At 39.6% G+C, this 20,652-nt stretch overlaps 1 protein-coding gene across 2 annotated transcripts in view; it reads left to right on the plus strand.

The window, feature by feature from the left end:
- ADIPOR2 (adiponectin receptor 2) overlaps positions 1 to 20,652 on the plus strand; it is a 115,773-nt gene that overhangs the window by 91,743 nt on the left and 3,378 nt on the right. The window contains exons 2-7 of one of the 2 annotated variants that reach the window (XM_017658112.3): positions 84 to 252; positions 2,959 to 3,078; positions 7,361 to 7,532; positions 16,485 to 16,671; positions 16,920 to 17,107; positions 19,270 to 19,463. In XM_017658112.3, coding sequence (XP_017513601.1) covers positions 3,013 to 3,078; positions 7,361 to 7,532; positions 16,485 to 16,671; positions 16,920 to 17,107; positions 19,270 to 19,463 — 807 coding nt within the window. In that variant the 5' untranslated portion in view covers positions 84 to 252; positions 2,959 to 3,012. The remainder of the gene's footprint in view (positions 1 to 83; positions 253 to 2,958; positions 3,079 to 7,360; positions 7,533 to 16,484; positions 16,672 to 16,919; positions 17,108 to 19,269; positions 19,464 to 20,652) is intronic. The other variant, XM_037014963.2, reaches the window with a different exon arrangement.

Below are 20,652 nucleotides of genomic sequence, written 5' to 3' on the forward strand. Positions count from 1 at the left end.
GGGACAGAAAGCTGTTCTTTCCTGAGCACAGTGTCATTGCTCCTCGTCCTCCCCTGTGACTGAGATGTCTCTCTTTCCTGCAGACTTGTACAGTGGTGAGTGCCCACAGAAGAGGCACCCTATCCTCATTTTCCTTACCTAAGTCTGTAATTTAAGATTAAATGTGTGAAATGTCCAGTGAGGCTGCCTTACCTTTTCTTATCAACAAGCCCTCTATGGACACAAATGGACTTCCTTCAAAATTAACTGATTGTAAGTGATCCCATTGATACTTCACACTGTTTGCAATTTAATCACATTTAACTTGTGATATTACAGGAAATACTTAACTGTGGTTCTGTTTCATGTGCTTTTTGTAGTTTTATTTGGAAACTGCTGACATAATTATATAAAAATCAAGATGTAATCCTTGTTTGTTTCTTTTTGTGAAGAATCAAATACATGTTGAACATGTATAAATATTTGCACTCTTTCACATTTTATTGTAAGTTTATATTTAAAAGTCAGTTTACTAATTATTTTAAGCTGTTAATCTTTTCAGTTTTCATATGATTGATGTTTTAGTGGAGTTTCAACATTTTTATTTTATTTTAATTAGGCACACAATCCTTTTAAATATTTTGTTGAAAATCTTTTACAGCATTGATTAATTTAGCCACTATGTAAATATATAAAATTTTGGCCAGAGCTATTTTGGGACCTGTAGGGAGAGAAGACAAATATAGACACTAAAAATCTAGTTTGGGAAATTACACTAAAGAAGTAAAAGGCTATCAAACATTAATAAAACAGTATAAGTCAGTAGAACAACAGCTGTAACCAGATGTTATATTAGTTGCCAAATGAGGTGGTACAGACTAAGTGCTAAAGAATCTGAGAAGAGGAGGCATTGGTATGGGTTAGGCAGGGTATACAGTCTCTGGTGAAAATTGTTTCTTCATTTGTGGGGAGTGAAAAACTCTTAAATATTATAATGGTTTGTAGACCTTCAAAGGGCCACAGTACATAAACAGATATACAGTATATTTGTGTTATTAAAATTTCATGGGGATAGGGGAAGCAGTCCAAAAATACTTCTGTGGAGAAGTGAGGGGAAGGTGGCAACCATGTTGAGAAGAAAGGTGGCAACACTAGGCTGAGGCAGTTCAGGAAGAGTTGTGGACAGGAAATATGACGGGCGGGATGTTGAAGGATGTATAGGTAAGTTTTAGGTAAGTATAGAATAGAAGGGAGGGTGTTTTATTGGTAAAAGTAGTAGAGAAGCAGACTCAAGATGGTTTTGGAGAACATAATTTTTGAAAATTTGAGATTGGGTTTGTACATATCTCCCATGTTGCTGAATAGCTTCCAGTTACCGTAAGTGAAAAGTGGGAAAATGAAACCTTAGGATTTCTTTTTAAACACGTTCAAAGCAAGTTTGGTGGCGTGCATCTTTACCATCTAGTTCTCCAATGGGAGGCAGAGGATCTTCATTTCTTCATGCAGTCATGTTAGCAGTACTGTTGGTCCAGTAGACTCTAAGAGTCTTAGATATGGAATTACAGTTCTCCTGGGCTATCATTATTCATTGAGTCACAGAATTCAGAATTCTGGACAATGGAGAAGACTGTAAAGATCATTTAAACAACTCCTTTTAGAGGCTCAGAGAAGTTGAGAGATGTGTATAAAGTTCCTTTGGTGTTAGTGGCATACTCCTTGGGTCCCTGACTTCTAGTCTACTGCCCCCTCACAGAATTATCCTGTCTAAACTAGTGTAGATCTGGAGGGGAAGAGGGGTCCCCCTCCTGGAGCAAAGTCCCCTATGAATATGGTGAAATTGAAGTAAGGCAAGAGGAAGGGCAGGTTGGGAGAAACCTGCCCATTTTTATTGCTCACAGGTTGCTCGAATTTGGTGGACAGTATGGCTCCATCCATTCCTCATGGCTGCAGTGTGCATGCTCCCCAAGTTCTTTCTTCCCCAGTCCCTGCTAGCTCTGTGCTCCGTTTTCCTGCAGCCACAGTATACTCTCTACTTCCCTGCCCACCCCTTTGGGGAGGAACTTTATGGGCTGGTCCTTGGTGACTCGCAGGTGCCAGACCAATTATGTGCCAGGAATGGAGAAGAGGAAAAAATGGCCATTTTTTCTCCACCGCTTGCGTGGATCCACCTGAGGCTGCAGTGTTATATACCCATTGATATGTAAATGACAAGGCCAGGTGGAAGATTCTGGAATTTCTGTCGTTTACTCCACAACTAGTATGAAGCTTGATTGTAGTGATTTATCCCTTAAGGTCTAGCTAGATTGTCATATCTTACTGTTTCCCCAAATAAATCGATCATTTCCTCGGGAATGTGGAAAGACAAGGGGTCTTGGGTATTTTTTTACTTTTCCACTTTACTGGTTTTAACTTCAGGAAATTTGTTTAACATCTTTGCCTAATGTTCTTCATATGTTAAATGGGGATAAGAATACTTATCTAATAGGTGGTTATCAGGATTAAATTAGGTGGCCTGTGTAAAGAAGCTTTGTGCTTGACATATCTTAAAAATTTAGATGTTTTTCTCCTTTCCTTCTTTTCTCCTAGATCACTTATCATATCTTATTACAATTATTTATTTTATATGTACCAGTTGGGGTTCTTGGAGATTTTCCCCTCAGTAATTTCTCAACTTTAATAACGTTATGGGCCTTACCAACATAAAAACGAACCATTCAAGCTGCCCCAGGAATTTGCTACTGAAACAAACACAGACATGCTGCTGTTGTAGTTTATTTGTTGGAGAATTGAGTAATAGTTTTCATTTTTAGTACTTAACACAATTCTATAATAAACTCTCTCTACTTCCTTTATTATTTGCCTGTGGCCTTTTTTGGACCTAAAGAGAATTTCACTGTAATTCTTCAAGGAAAGTGTATTGATTGATTGTTTCATTTCATTCCTGGTCTCTGTCCCTGACTGTCTGTGATTGCCTTGCAGAGCCCTGAGGAGCATGAGTGCAATGATGAAGCTTCTCCGGAAGATGAGGGGTTTATGGGCATGTCTCCTCTTTTACAAGCCCATCATGCTATGGAAAGAATGGAAGAGTTTGTTTGTAAGGTAAGATGGCAGTTTCTTGGTATTTCCATGCTATGTATTTAACCCTTCCTAAACAGCAACCTTTAAAAAGAATGATAGTTCCTTAGCCTTTGGTTTGCTTTGGCAATGATCTGGCAAAATGGAGGCAGAAGCAATCTCAGGACTTTGACTGTTGTAGCTCTGGGCTGGAGGGGGCGCCCAGCTCTAAGCAAGTTCACTATGTATTTGGTGAGACCGAGTAACAACGACAGAACATTGTGGGTAAAAAGGGGCTCATATCAAGCTTAATCTCATGGCAGTAGGTTAAGTGCTGGAATATGATCCATTTGTCACTGCTCCTGGCTCAGCCTCTGCTCCCCTCTCTCCTGCTTCTCTTTGCCCTGGCACCAGGAGGAACTCTTAAAGCAATACCCACTGTAAATAGCTTATTGCCAACAGGTATGCAGGCATGCGCCCGGGTAGTTGGCTAAGTGTTACCTCATTGTGCATACACAGTGGGTATCAGGTGAGGATCCTGGCCATGGAACTTCCATTTTCCCTACACCTATTCAAGGCAAAATATATTTGTTTGCAGTAGACATGATGAAGTTTTGATAAAACTAGAATATCCGACTGGTGTAAGACTTGTTTCAGTCTTTCCTGATAGAGGTTAACAGGGTAGATGTCTTATCGATTGTTTAGAGAAGATAGGATGAAAAATTGATGGCGGTTGATGACTGGAGATACTAACATGCCAACTCCAAGTCCTTTGAATCTGTTCTGCTGTTTGTGATGGCAAACGTGCTTTTCTTTCTAGGGATCCTATGGGTAATTAAACTACCCTTAAGATAGAACTGTTTCCCAGTTTTAATGCACATCTAATATTTTCAGTTTAGCTGGTATATTTTCTGTCTCTAAGTTTTTTCCTCCAATTCACTATCTGATTCATTAGAATCTTTTGTGGGGATTTTTTCCCTGCTAAAATGGTAACTAGAATTGGGATTGCTTGCCTAGAGAAAATAATCAAGGACATAAATTTATAGCCACTTGATTAATCTGATGAACAGGGGCCCTGCCAAATATGATTTAAAGTCTGTGTAAGTGAGTCTGTGTGTGGGTGTATGCATATACTCTTTTATTAAACATTTCTGTGTAACTCTTGATCATTTAGAGAGAAATTTTTGTGATAGCTTTTTCATAGGTTTTATGAAACCAAAGCTTTTTATTTTTTATTTTTTATGCATGTGGTCTTAGATCCTGAAAACTCAATTAGGTTTTGCTACATTCACAGTGATGCTAGAAATAATTGGGACCAGTTTGAACTAGAGGATGAGAAGAGAGCATTATAATCTGAATATAGATATTCCTTCCACAATAAAGGGATGGGTGGGGAATGGTAAGGGAGGAGTACAAACATTGTGGATCTATTTCTTTAGTCAAGGAAAAGCCAAGTAAGATGACAGATCCATTCTAGTGATTGCTGTCATAAGAGAATTAGCACAAAATCATACAAAAGGTTTAGTTTCAAAAAGAAGTTTTTGAAAAAGCAAGTTTGGTGTTACGACTCTCAAAGTTGAGTATTTAGTGTCTGGGCCTTTAGGGATTTTTCGTATTTATAGATCAGTGGGGTACTGTCACTAACTTGTGTGCCTTTTTGTTCTCCCTGTTTGAACTCTGAGTGAAGAATGAAGCAAATAAAACTTTGAATTTAACAGCTAATGGGGAATAAATAGAACATTTGCTTGGTAGAAACTATAATTTACTGAAGAAAAATGAGTGGGGCACAAAAGTCACTACCATTCTCTTACCATCCCCTAGTTGTTCGTGAGAACAGAGTGAGGGTGCTTCCTATTGTACGTGTTCTCCAGGGGCTCTTGAAAACTAGCCATGTCTAGTGACACAAGGATCTATTTCTTAGACTGGAGGCAAGTGAACAGAGACAGTATAAAATGAAGTATCCTGTGGTCTGACTGGCGTTCTTTCCCTTTTGGAGATGCTTTTCTTACAGGAATAGGGGAGATAAAATCATTCAGTTTTAATGGAATGTCCAAGTTTGATCTGTCTCTCTTTTTTCCAGCCTTCACTTGTTGGCTATTTTACCAGCCTAGCCAAGCCTATGTGGGAATAGGAGGTGTTTTTTTAAAATTATGTTTTGTGCATTAGATGTTCTCTAACACACACCCAGTGGACCATTGCTAAGATGTTTGATTTAGGTAGTGAGCTTGTCAGGCTTTTAAATAAATCTGTTTTTGGCTAAGCTGTAATCCTGTTCTTTTTTTCCCAGGGGGTGAAAGGGGATACCTGCTTGGGTTGGCATTTGGCTTGACTCCAGGTTGAGAATGGGGGTGCAGTGTCTGTTGACTGTGATACTAATTCCAGTATAATTAGGAAAGTGCAGCTGCTTGGCTCAGTTTTTAGATCACTAGTATGTTTGTTTAGAAACAATGGGAAAAAAAATCACTGATGTATGCATATATAACAAGAAACCAACATCTTCTGACTATAAAAAGGGAGCATTTGACTATTCTGGCTGTGTGTGGTAACACAATAACACTTTTCATATGGTCACAGCAGAGCTGTTTGCACATTGTGAACTGCCTTGAGTATGTAAGGATTGATTCCCATCTTCCTGGTCCTCTTAGAAAAAAATTCTCCTGAAGTGAAACAGAGTAGCAACACTTTGTAAGGTCGATCTCAACAATACTGTCTTTTCTCAAATTCAAATAGATAAAAGAAATTTGATATCTTGGTGTGTCTCTCTCTTTCTCTCCAGAAAGTCCTGTGGAAGATATATGAAATAGCTATTTTTTACAAGTGGTAGTACTACTAGCAGTGGACATTAAAAATCTAGATTAGTCTGCTGGGATTATTTTATTCTGTTATATGTTGGAGCAAGCATGGAATGGCCAGATTAATACCACTAACCAGAGGCCTCAGATTTTGAGTTGGGCAGTGAGAGGGGAAGGGGGAGGGTAGAGAGAATAAGTTTGACTACAGTGTTAAGAGGGCCACTGCTGATCTTAAATTAACAGTTTCAGAGGACTAACAGTCCTCTCTGCCTTTGGAGTTACCCAGAGCATCAATTCTTGTATAAATATCAAGGAAGGATTGAGGGGAGCAGAGATAGGAAACTGTTGTAGAGTGAAAAAAGAGAATGGGCTCAGTAGCTGGCAGATCAGTGGCAGTCTTTCTGCATAATAGAGCCTCATTTGTGTGGCCTAGCCACATTGTTTGTCACAAGAACCCTAGTGTATGTGTATGTGTATGAGGGGTCATGGTCTGACACTGAAGTCTGCAAGTACACCTGGCATTTTCCCTCCCATCTTTCTGGGTAGTGGAGGCAAATTATGTTAGGATTAAATGATCTTTGTGGTTTGGGCTCTCTAGGCTGAGAACCATTAACAGAAACTGAGTGGAGAGGTTGACACTGCTTAAGGAGGGGATATTGAACTCCTGAGCCCTTTTCCTTTAGAGTCTGATGGGGGAGGCACAGTGAGGAAAAGGGAGAAGGTGGGGGAAGGGATGAAAATGCAGTGGAGGCCATTCTGCACTGATGTCTTGACAGCATGAGGGGGCATTCATCACAGCCCTCAGGTGTCAGCCCTGGGCATGGTCACCACTACATACCACCGTGGGGTTGACGTTGGGGTTCACTAACTCATTTATGAAGTGCTTTGGGTCATTTCATTCAATCCTCATAACTTCCTTATGAAGTAAAGCACTATTATTCTTTTTATATGTGAGGAAGCTGAGGCTTGGTGGTTTTGTGATTAATTAAAGCTCATTCAACTAGTTAAAGGCAGTGATCCAAGTTTTTCTAATTTCTGTGCTTTTTTACTTCACCATATTTGCTCTAGTAGGAAGAAAAGGGACAGGGAGAGATTTTAGCAAAAGGCACAAAAGTGTGATTGTTTGTGGGGGTTTTTTTTCCCACCAATAGGAGTACTAAGTATAAAAGTAGTTATTACTGTCACAGGATTTTCCAGAGGTCAAGGTTATTGTGAAAGATGAGTGAGGGAATCTGTGTAGGTGGGACTTTGGACCACTCATGTTACCTTTAGCCAGACTGAAACAAAGCTTGAAACCACTCTTTGGGACATGTTCTATATTTTTTTCATTAATCTGTTTTTTGAAAACTAAGAATACAGGACATTCTACATTTTGAATGTATTTTCTCTTTTGAAAAACAGGTTATTTTTCCCATTATAAGACAATGTGATAAGAGGTGGGTGTTTGGGACCAGTGTTGCTAAACTGACAATTAAAATCTGTCTGAAAGGTTTTTGAGATAAACTCAAAGGTATTTGGGAATGTTTTTCTTGCAGGTATGGGAAGGTCGATGGCGAGTAATTGCTCATGATGTGCTACCAGATTGGCTCAAGGATAATGACTTCCTTCTGCATGGACACCGGCCCCCTATGCCTTCTTTTCGGGCCTGTTTTAAGAGCATTTTCAGGATACACACAGAGACAGGCAACATCTGGACACATCTCTTAGGTATCAAATATCAATGGTGTAATGAACTGGTGATTCATTTTATTTTACTTTTTATGTATTTGAGGGTAAGGACAACTTAAAACTATATTTGGGATTTGCCATTTTGTTTTCTGGATTTCTAATGATATAGTTTCTCACTGTTTTTACTCTGTGGTTATCCTAATTTGCACTGGTTTTATTACAACTAAGTCATATTTTTCTCTAACAGATTTTCAGACAGTATCCTCGAACATAGCCAGGGAAAAGGTATACAAAATATGGTATAATGTTTCAGTGGACACTGAGAAGAAGGTATTTAATAAAAGTCAACTGATTTTTCAAGGTCATTAAATAGAATATTCAAAACTAAATTTCATTTTGGCTTGAAGTAGAATGTGATCTATATTATTTTTTTTCTGTCATGATTGATATTAAAGAAGTACAATGGAAGAAAAACAGTCTTCTAACATAGGGTATTGAGGAAACTGAGTAACTACATGTAAAAAATGAAGTTTGGACCCTTTCCTCCCACCATATACAAAAATTAACTCAAAATGGATCAAAGGCCTAAACAGAATTCATACTACAAAACCATTAGGAGAAAACATAGATGTCAATCTTTGTGACCTTGGATTAGGAGAGTTTCTTAGAATTGACAACCAAGGCATAAGCAACCAAAGCAGAAGAATAGATAAGTTAGACTTCTTCAAAATTAAAACCTTTTGTATGTCAAAGGACATTATCAAGAAAGAAAAAAAAGTAACCTACAGAATGGGAGAAAATATTTGCAAATCATATATCTGTTAAGGGGATAGTAAGTATAGTTAAGAACTCTTACAACTAGACAGTAAAAAGACAACCCAATTAAAAAAAACAGCACCTGAGTAGACATTTCTCCAGAGAAGATCCATGGCTGGCCAATAAACAGATGAAAAGGTGTTTAGCATCATAGGTCATTTTGGGAAGTGGAAATCAAATACTTTGAGAAATATAATGAGATGCTACTCCATACTCATTAGAATGGCTCTAATCAAGAAAATAGAAAATAACAACAAGTCTTGGCAAGAATGTGGGGAAGTTAGAACTCTCAAATATTGCTGGTAGGAATGTAAAGTGGCACAGACCCTATGGAAACAGTTTGGTAGTTCCTCAGAAAGATAAACAAGAGTTACCAGCAGCCCTCCTCCTTAGGTATACACTCAAGAAAATTGAAAATGTGATGATTTAGCAGCAGCATTCATAATAAGTAAAAATTGGAAACAACCCAAATATCTATTAACTGATGAATGGATATGTGAAATTTGGTGTATCCATACAATGAAATATTGTTTGGCCATAAAAAGGAATGAAGTAGAGTATAGCACAGAGAAGACAAGTAGTGACTCTGTACCATCTTAATAAGCTGATGGACAGTAACTGTTACGGGTCCTTCTATGGAGGAGGAGCCAAGATGATGTGAACAGGGCAGCAGAAATCTCCTCCCAAAACCATATATATTTTTGAAAATACAACAAATACAACTATTCCTAAAAGATAGACCAGTGACTACAGTACAACAGCCAGGCTACATCTACATCTGCGAGACCTTGGCATCTCACGAAGGGGGTAAGGTACAAGCCACGACCCAGCTCCCCTGCGGGAGGAAAGGAGTAGGAGCGGGGAAGGAGTGGAAGCCCAGGACTGCTAAATAACCAGCTCTAGTAATCTGCACCGGGAGCGCAGACACAAAATGAATGGCGTGCTGGATATTAGAGAAAAGGAAAAGTAAAATCTGTAAGTGGGTCCCTGCAGCCAGCTCCCTTGGGACAAAAAAAAGTGAGTGCTTTTTGAAAATCTTAAAGGGACAGGGGCCTCACAGCTGGACGGAAGCATCCCGGCACCCTGGGCCCAGCAGCTGGGAATCCCAGGGAACTTCAGGCGCCCTAACCCCCTGGGTGACAATGCAGCCTTGAAGCTCCTCACGGGGATAGACAGCCTGCCAGTCGTTCCCCTGGCCGGTGCGGCCCCAACACAGTAGCTGAACAGCCAGAGAGCGGCTGTGCCTGCCCAGATAGGCAGAGCAGCCCGAGAGGTGGCCACGCATGCCCGCATAGGCGGAGCAGTCAGAGTGGACACACCCACAGCAACCGCCCAGAATCTCCTCACAGTGTGCAGCTGCCTGGGCCAGACCCAGTGGCCACCGCTGGTGCACAGCTGCCCAGCGCAGGCAGAGGAAATGGGGGCAAGGTGCAAAGGGGCATTGTTCTGACAGGAGAGCACACCTGGTGTGCCTGCCACTCCCTGCAGGGCTCTGGGCTACCCTGATGGTGACCCCGCCCACAGTAGCTTAGGGGATTGATTTGGAGACAGCTCCGGGTGTGCGGGTAACCAACACAGGCAGCGGAGAAGGGCAAGGCAGCCAATAAATAGGAAGGGACTTTCTTCTCCAGCTGACACACACGCTACCAACCTACAGCTACCTCTGTTGCCATGAAAAGGCAGAAGAATTTGGTCCAGTCAAGAATTACCCAGACAACCCCTGAGAGAGGGCCTAGGGAGATAGATTTAACCAATCTTCCTGAAAAATAATTCAAAATAAAGGTCATAACCATGCTGATGGACCTGCAGAGAAATATGCAAGAGCTAAAGGATCAAGTTGAGAGGGAGAACACAGAAAAAAACAATCTCTGGAAGGACTTAAGAGCAGACTGGATGAGGTGCAAAAGGCCATTAATAGAATAGAAATCAGAGAACAGGAACACAGAGAAGCTGAAGCAGAGAGAGATAAAAGGATCTCCAGGAATGAAAGAATATTAAGAGGACTGTGTGACCAATCCAAACAGAACAATATTCACGTTATAGGAGTACCAGAAGAAGAAGAGAGAGAAAAAGGGATAGAAAGTGTCTTTGAAGAAATAATTGCTGAAAACTTCGCCAAACTGGGGGAGGAAATAGTCTCTCAGACCATGGAAGCCGACAGAACTCCCAAAACAAGGGACCCAAGGAGGACAACACCAAGACATATAATTAAAATGGCAAAGATCAAATACAAGGACAGAATATTAAAGGCAACCAGAGAGAGAAAAAAGGTCACCTACAAAGGAAACCCCATCAGGCTGTCATCAGACATCTCAACAGAAACCTTAGAGGCCAGAAGAGAATGGCATGAGATATTTAATGCAATGAAACAGAAGGGCTTTGAACCAAGAATACTGTATCCAGCACGATTATCATCCAAATATGAAGGAGGGATTAAATAATTCAAGCAAAAGTTGAGGGAATTTACCTCCCACAAACCACCTCTACAGGGTATTTTAGAGGGACTGCTCTAGATGGAAGCACTCCTAAGGTTAAAGAGATGTCAACAGAGAAAATAAAATGACAACAAAGAAAGCAGACCAATCAAATACTAACTAAAGGCAAAAAATAAAATCAACTACTCACAAAAGCAGTCAAAGAAAACAAAAAAGAGTACAGAATAAAACACCTAACATATAAAGAATGGAGGAGGAGGAATAAGATTGGAGAGAAATAAAGAATCATCAGACTGTGTTTATAATAGCTAGAGTTAAGTTAGATGGTTAGATAGTAAAGAAGCTACCCTGAACCTTTCGTAACCATGAATCTAAAGCCTGCAATGGCAATAAGTACATATCTTTCAATAATCAGCCTAAATGTAAATGCACCAATGAAAAGACACAGAGTAATAGAATGGATAAAAAAGCAAGCGCCATCTATATGCTGCTTACAAGAGACACACCTCAAACCCAAAGACATACACAGACTAAAAGTGAAGGGATGGAAAAAGATACTTCATGCAAACAATAGGGAGAAAAAAGCAGGTGTTGCAGTACTTGTAGCAGAAAAAATAGACTTCAAAACAAAGAAAGTAACAAGAGACAAAGAAGGACATTACATAATGATAAAGGGCTCAGTCCAACAAGAGGATATAACCATTATAAATATGTATGCACCGAACACAGGAGCACCGACATATGTGAAACAAATACTAACAGAACTAAAGGAGGAAATAGAATCCAATGCATTCATTCTAGGAGACTTCAACACACTACTCACTCCAAAGGACAGATCCACCAGACAGAAAATAAGTAAGAACACAGAGGCCCAGAACAACATACTAGAACAGATGGACTCAACAGACATCTACAGAACTCTACACCCAAAAGCAACAGAATACACATTCTTCTCAAGTGCACATGGAACATTTTCCAGAATAGACCATATGCTAGGCCACAAAAAGAGCCTCAGTAAATTCAAAAAGACTGAAATTCTACCAACCAACTTTTCAGACCACAAAGGCATAAAACTAGAAATAAATTCTACAAAGAAAACAAGAAAGCTCACAAACACATGGAGGCTTAACAATATGCTCCTAAATAATCAGTGGATCAATGACCAAATTAAAACAGAGATCAAGCACTATGTAGAGACAAATGACAACAACACCACAAAGCCCCAACTTCTGTGGGACACAACGAAGGCAGTTCTAAGGGGAAAGTATATAGCAATCCAGGCCTATTTAAAGAAGGAAGAATGATCCCAAATAAATAGTCTAAAGTCACAATTATTGAAATTAGAAAAAGAAGAACAAATGATGCCCAAAGTCAGCAGAAGGAGGGACATAATAAAAATCAGAGAAGAAATAAATAAAATTGAGAAGAATAAAACAATAAAAAAGATTAATGAAACCAAGAGCTGGTTCTTTGAGAAAATAAAGTAGATAAGCCCCTATCCAGACCTATTAAGAGAAAAAGAGAATCTGCACACATCAACAGAATCAGAAATGAGAAAGGAAAAATCACAGTGGACCTCACAGAAATACAAAAAATTATTGGAGAATACTATGAAAATCTATATGCTAACAAGCTGGAAAATGTAGAAGAAATGGACAACTTACTAGAAAAATACAACCTTCCAAGAATGACCAAGGAAGAAACAGAAAATCTAAACAGACCAATTACCAGCAAAGAAATTGAATCGGTAATTGAAATATAGCCAAGAACAAAACCCCTGGGCCAGATGGAGTCACTGCTGAATTTTATCACACATACAGAGAAGACATAATACCCATTCTTCTTAAAATTTTCCAAAAAATAGAAGAGGAGGAAATACTTCCAAACTCATTCTGTGAAGCAGCATGCATCACTCTAATACCAAAATCAGGCAAAGACCCCACAAAAAAAGAAAATTACAGACCAATATCCCTGATGAACATAGATGCAAAAGTACACAACAAAATATTAGCAAACTAAATTAAAAAATACATCAAGAAGATCATACACCATGATCAAGTGGGATTCATCTCAGGGATGCAAGGATGGTACAAAATGAAAAAATACACCAACATCATCCACCACATAAACAAAAAGAAGGACAAAAACCACATAGATGATGAAAAAGCATTCGACAAAACTCAACATCCATTCATGATAAAAACTCTCAGCAAAATGGGTATAGAGGGCAAGTGCCTCAACATAATAAAGGCCATATATGATAAACCCACAGCCAACATCATGCTTAACAGCTAGAAGCTGAAAACTTTTCCTCTAAAATCGGGAACAAGACAGGGATGCCCACTCTCCCCACTGTTATTCAACATAGTACTGGAGGTCCTGGCTGTGGCAATAAGACAAAACAAAGAAATACAAGGAATCAAGATTGGTAACGAAGAAGTCAAACTGTCACTATTTGCATATGACATGATATTGTACATAAAAAATCCTAAAGACTCCACTCCAAAACTACTAGAACTAATATCTGAATTCAGCAAAGTTTCAGGATACAAAATTATTACACAGAAATCTGTTGCTTTCCTATACACTAACGATGAGGTAGCAGAAAGAGAAATCAGGAAAACAATTCCATTCACAATTGCATCAAAAAGAATAAAATACCTAGGAATAAACCTAACCAAGGAAGTGAAAGACTACAAGACACTCTTAAGAGAAGTTAAAGAGGACACAAACAAATGGAAACTCATCCCATGCTCTTGGCTAGGAAGAATTAATATTGTCAAAATGGCCATCCTGCCTAAAGCAATCTACAGATTCAATGCATTTCCTATCAAAATACCAACAGTCTTCAACGAACAAAAGACCCTGAATAGCCAAAGCAATTCTGAGAAGGAAGAATAAAGCAGGGGGGATCTCACTACCCAACTTCAAGCTATACTACAAAGCCACAATAATCAAGACAATTTGGTACTGGCACAAGAATAGACCCACAGACCAGTGGAACAGAATAGAAAGTCCATATATTAACCCAAACATATATGGTCAATTAATCTATGATATAGAAGCCATGGGCATACAGTGGGGAAATGACAACCTCTTCAACAGCTGGTATTGGCAAAACTGGACAGCTACATGTAAGAAAATGAAACTGGATCACTGTCTAACTCCATACACAAAAGTTAATTCAAAATGGATCAAAGACCTGAATGTAAGTCATGAAACCATTAAACTCTTAGAAAAAAACATAAGCAAAAATCTTTTGGACATAAATATGAGCAACTTCTTCATGAACATATCTCCCCCCACAAGGGAAACAAAAGCAAAAATGAACAAGTGGGACTACATCAAACTGAAAAGCTTCTGTACAGCAAAGGGCACCATCAATAGAACAAAAAGGAATCCTACTGTATGGGAGAATATATTCATAAATGACAGATCTGATAAAGGCTTGACATCCAAAATATATAAAGAGCTCATGCACCTCAACAAACAAAAAGCAAATAATCCAATTAAAAAATGGGCAGAGGAGCTGAACAGTTTTCCAAAGAAGAAATTCAGATGGCCAACAGACACATGAAAAGATGCTCTGCATTGCTAATCATCAGAGAAATGCAAATTAAAACCACAATGAAATAATCACCTCACACTAGTAAGGATCACCACCATCTGAAAGACAAAAACAACAAATGTTGTCAAGGATGTGCAGAAAGGGGAACCCTCCTATACTGCTGGTGGGAATGCAAATTAGTTCAGCCATTGTGGAAAGCAGTATGGAGGTTCCTCAAAAAACTCAAAATAGGAATACCATTTGACTCAGGAATTCCACCCCTAGGAATTTACCCTAAGAATGCAGCAGCCCAGTTTGAAAAAGACGTATGCACCCCTATGTTTATCGCAGCACTATTCACAATAGCCAAGAAATGGAAGCAACCTAAGTGTCCATCAGTAGATGAATGTATAAAGAAGAGGTGATACATATACACAATGGAATATTATTCAGCCATAAGAAGAAAACATTCTAACATTTGCAACAACATGGATGGAGCTAGAGGGTGTTATGCTCAGTGAAATAAGTGAGGTGGAGAAAGACAAGTATCAAATGATTTCACTCATCTGTGGAGTATAAGAACAAGGAAAAAACTGAAGGAGCAAAACAGCAGAAGACTCACAGAACCCAAGAATGGACTAACAGTTACCAAAGGGAAAGGGACTGGGGAGGATGGGTGGGAAGGAAGGGATAAGTGGGAGGAAAAAAGAAAGGGGGCATTATGATTAGCGTGTGTAATGTGGGGGGAGGGGCACAGGGAGGGCTGTACAACACAGAGAAGTGAAATGGTGATTCTACAACATCTACGCTGATGGACAGTGACTGTAATGGGGTATGTGGGGGGAACTTGGTGATGAGGGGAGTGTAGTAAACATAATCTTCCTCATGTAATTGTAGATTAATGATACCAAAAAAATAAATATGTAAAATAAAAGTAGAAAAAAAATAGGGGGATGAAGTACTGATTTGTGCTGCAACTTGGGGAGCCTTGAAAACATTATGCTAAATGGAAGAAGCCAGAAACAAAAGGCTGCATATTGTATGATCCATACAGAAAATGCCCAGAATGGGAAATCCTTAGAGACAGAAAGCTGATCATTGTGTCAAGGTTTGGGGTGGGGCCGCGTGTGTGAAAGTGGGAGGTGACTGTAACAGGTAGGGGCTTTTTTCAGGGTGGTGAAAATGTTCTGAAATTAAATAGTGCTGATGGTCACATGACCTTGTAAATATACTAAATAGTTTTTGGCTTTACCCCATTTGACTTGCATATCTTATCACAGATTTGATTTCCAACGTGCTCCCAAATTCCTGCCTGCTAGTGTAGTGAGAACAGAATAGAGAATCAAGTCAAATTTGTGGCTCCTGATAACTGCAGGGCAAATGTTTAATTACATGGGTCAGATGGAATCAGTTAGCTAGTGTTTAACTTCTTAATTCTGTGCCTTCCTTGTGTTACGTGGCCCTTTCCCAAGCAATTAAGAACATGGTATCTTACTGTGAAGAACAGTTTAAAATCTGGTTGTGAAGTAGCCTGAATAGGCATTTTACTGTCCTTAATTTATTTTTTGGCAAATGTAAAATATTCTATTAAAAATTATTTTTATTACCTGTAGTTGATATATAGTATTATATTGGTTTCAAGTATACAACTTAGTGATTGGACATTGTTAAGTGCTCACCCCAACTACTATAGTTCTATCTGTCAACATAGATAGAGGTTATGGAACGATTGACTATATTCTCTGTTCTGTACTTTCATCTCCATGACTGATTCATGTAATGATTGAGATTTTCTGCCTGTTCCTCCCCTTCACCTCGTTACCCACCTCCACAACCCCTTGCCCATGGTAACCATCAGTCATTTCTCAGTGTCTATGAGTCATATGTGCCAAGAACTTCATACATGAATTTTCATACTAGCTCTAAGAAGTGGCAGCATTGTCAGTTTCTTTGGATTTTTCTTCCTAGGTAAATAAGTTGTTATATTCTGCATACTCAATTTATAAAGTTGAGGAGTATATGATAACAGTAATGCTTGAAGTAGGCCACAGTTTTGGATAAGCTTCAGTTGTTTGGAAATTTCTTCTTGTGGAACTTTGATGCAGTATCATTGTGATTGTGACGGACTGAAAATATAATCAACATATAACACTGTTTTTTCAAAAGGACAATCTTCCTCTTGTTTTCTCCTAGGTTGTGTGTTCTTCCTGTGCCTGGGGATCTTTTATATGTTTCGCCCAAACATCTCTTTTGTGGCCCCACTGCAAGAGAAGGTCGTCTTTGGATTGTTCTTCTTGGGGGCCATCCTCTGCCTTTCTTTTTCCTGGCTCTTCCACACAGTCTACTGCCACTCAGAAGGGGTCTCCCGGCTCTTCTCAAAGTAAGTGTCTAACGCCCACAGTTTGGTCAGTGATTAAGGGTCTCAGTTGGGTTAGAGAGAAACATCCAGCAGAGTTGGTTGAATTCTTGACACCATATGATGGGGGCTTTTTTTTTTGTTTTTACATTAAAGCAGGCACCCCAGCTTGCCTCTTAGCTGTTATTGCGAATTCATGTCATTGGGGGATAAATCGGAACCAGTGGTGGACAATAATTTTTAACATTAACTGGATTTCTTTTCTGTCCTAGACTGGATTACTCTGGCATTGCTCTTCTGATTATGGGAAGTTTTGTTCCCTGGCTTTATTATTCTTTCTACTGTAACCCACAACCTTGCTTCATCTACTTGATTGTCATCTGTGTGCTGGGCATCGCAGCCATTATAGTCTCCCAGTGGGACATGTTTGCCACCCCTCAGTATCGAGGAGTAAGAGCAGGTAAGAGCATGTGTAGGCCTTGCATGGGACATTAATTTATTTACCAGTCATTTGTTCAAAGTCTATTTGCCAGGCATTCCGCTCTCCATTGTGATATAAAGATGAATCATAGTTCCTGTTCTTTAGGGCATTTAATGTAGTATGTTCATTCATCTGAGAGCTTTGAAGTTGAGGGGCATTGGTGGGCTATGTGATCTGATGTGTGTGGGAGTGTAGTTTACTTGAGTTTATGGCCATACACTTGCCCATGAGGGAGTGGCTCCTCAACCTTTGGAAAGTATATTGATTCCTCTTACTCTTTCAGCAAGGAGTGTCCTCGTAACGATTGGTTCCTTTTGTTGTTGTTAATTTTCTTTTGTATTTTTATTTTAAGATGTGTAATCTGCTTAGGTAAGTAATACTTTACTATAGACTGATTATGTTTTGCTAATGTGGGCACCATGCATCTCTTCTGATGTAGAGATAAAGAGACCTTTTATGTTTAGGATAATGCCTGTTTAGCTAGAGATAAGAAAGAAAGCCAAAAGCCTCTGTGTGCCTATGTTGATCCTTTCTGTAGAAGTAGAGTTGTTGGAGCACATTTTTTTATCCCACTGGACAGGGGACCCTTTGTATCCAGGGCTATGTCTTCAATTTGTATCCTAGTAGCAAACCCAGTACACATACTGAGAATGAACAGGAAGCATTAAAAGGAGTATTTTTTCTTTTGGCATTTTCTGTTTTAAGCTAGTATTAAAATCCAGGCCATGGTTCATCTGCAGTTATCTAGAAGGTCAGAAATGAGAATTCAGTGTTAATGACCACAGTCAACAGCACTCCACCCTCTTCCCTTTTAAGTGTGTGTATCAGCAGATGAGCAGTGGCGGGGTTGGCTTTCAGTCATACTTAACTGTGTTATTAAGCCTGCTTGAGCACATGAGATAGGAGCATGTTTGCTATGTAGAGTCGAACATTGTGCTCTCTGTTCACATCAGAAGAGCCAAGATCCTGAGCCTTTGACTAGAGAATGAGAGGGAAGACCATTAGCAACCTTTACTTCTAGCATGTGGAGGAAAAGAGCAAATGAAAAAACAGGATCATATGATTTTTTTTAGTGAGGATTAGAGGCAGGAGATAGGCCTGCTTGAGTCCTTCCTCTTGTGAGATGCACATTGCCATTTTCCTAATCTCTTGCACGTGCCCGTTTTATTCATGAGTATGCATACTTACGTTGCTGCATGCAAGCCCCTTAATTGGCAATGTGCAAAGCGCAAGTATAGGCTCCTTGTCTTTGAGAAAGCTTACCAAATGATAGTCTGTTTTCAAGGGTCATTCTTAACTCTCTGTCAAAATGAAGGAGTAGTTACAGGCTGCTGCCAGGAGCTCCTGCTACCAGGTGCCTCGGTTGATTTCAAAATGATTTTAGATCGTGACATTTTATCTTACAACCCTGAACATGTATATGTATACATAAATTCACATGTATATAAATTATAAACCTTTACAACTTAGTCCTTAACCATCCACTTGGGATACAGTCTATTTTTTATTATATTCTAGTTCATTTAAAAAAAGCTGATTCAGACTCAGTTGATATTATAAAAGTTATATTGTATCCAGAAGTTGGACAAACACTGCTGTCCATGGTATGGTTTTGAGGGAAGCAGGGCGGGTGAAGTGTATCTGATGGACTTCTGTTCCCGATTGGTACTTCTGGGCCTACCAGTGTCAGAAGTGGCTCCCCTCCACCCTCTCTTGCCTCCTCCACTCTTTTCCTGTCCTTCCATCACAGGAATATCTGTTGCTTCAAAGGGAAGAGAAAGTGTGTAAAATTGCTCTGTATTGTAATCTGTGTCTATAAATCAGCAGCATTTAGAGAGGTTTTAACAAACCCTTTAGAGCTGTCTGTTCCTAAAACATTTAGCAACATAATTCTAAATGCTTTGATGATCTTAAGCTAAACCTCTCTCAGTAGGAGGCTCCTTGCATTTGTAAGTAGATTTGCCTTTTGGAACATAGCTGTGCTGTCTTGTATGGCAATATCCCAAAGTTTAAAGAACCTTTTTCCCTCAAACAAGAAGCTGGGTTGCATCTTTCTTAAGTAGTCATTTTATGGAAGGACAGGTGCTGGCCCCTTCAGTATTGTTCTTCTGCATGTTTACCTTATTGTTCTTGACTCCTAGGTGTGTTTTTGGGCCTCGGCCTGAGTGGAATCATTCCTACCTTGCACTATGTCATCTCGGAGGGGTTCCTGAAGGCGGCCACAATAGGGCAGATTGGCTGGCTGATGCTCATGGCCGGCCTCTATATCACGGGAGCAGCCCTGTACGCTGCTCGCATCCCCGAACGCTTCTTCCCTGGCAAGTGTGACATCTGGGTAAGTATGATCGGGGCTGTAAGTGTGCATACACACGTATCAGTCAGCAGGTCATTGGCAGGCTGGGAAGTGAAACAGCTGACAAAAGTTAAGGCTCAGCCTCTCCCTCATCAGTTGAGTCCCTTAGATGGTAAGCGTGAATATAACTAACACATATTGAGCTCTTGCTTGTGCCCAGCACAGTTCTGGTGGCCCCTCACATGAGTCACCTCACTTAATATGTGGTCTGATGGTGTAACAGCTATTAGTACTATGTGTGTGTTTTACAGATGAGGTGACGAGGCTTAGGGAGAGGAGGTAACTTGTCCAGTGTGCCTGGCTATTAAAGTGGCAGGAGCCGGATTTGCATTATGCTAGACCAATACCAGAGTCTGTGCTCCTCCGTGCTGCCCTGTACCAACAAGTTACTTAGTCATTGTCTGTCCCTGTTTCCTCATTTATGACATGAGGATGATGGACCAGATTTGTACCAAAGTCCTTTTTGATGACCAAATGCAGGGATTTTTGTAATGAGAGACTGAGTGTGTATGTGTGTGTTTGCTTGGCAGAGGAGGTAGAGACAACTAGATTGTGGTTAATGGTAAGAGAAGAGGAAAGAGAAGGGGCCAAGGAAATAGAAGGACCAGGAGATGGAAAACTGTCTAACTGAAGATGGCCTGAAACATTTCCGAGAGTACAGAAATGGAGTGGTGCTTGATATGAAGTGTCATCTTTGGAATCCTGTTCTTCAGTTTGTTGATAATTATAGACTAAGCTGTTACTCTAGTGTTTTTGGAGTTCAATTTTAGCTATCTGTAAATGAAGATAATGCATATTAGGCAGTCTTTTAGCTTGGCATTGACTAATTCATTTTTCTGAGATTGCCCCATCAAAATTTTGACATTGATATTGAAATTTTTACCTTCATCCCCCTTTTTTGTGAGAACAAATTCTCTTTGATTTCCTAGGAAACATGTCTGTCAGCTGTGATCTGTGGATCCTTCTAGTTTACACTTTGAAAATCAGTGTCTTCCCTTTGATAAGTACTGTTTTGCCACTATACTTTTTCATCTTGAGACTATAATGAAAGAACAGTATATTTGAAGTGATGTTTGGTGCACTGAGCAATTGGTGGTAACCCCTTTTTGAGATTTAAACTAGAATTCAACATAATATCACATATGTGTAGGCCAGTTTCTGATTTGAGAAG

This window comes from Manis javanica, chromosome 15 (genome assembly GCF_040802235.1).
Source record: "Manis javanica isolate MJ-LG chromosome 15, MJ_LKY, whole genome shotgun sequence".
Taxonomy (NCBI): domain Eukaryota; kingdom Metazoa; phylum Chordata; class Mammalia; order Pholidota; family Manidae; genus Manis; species Manis javanica.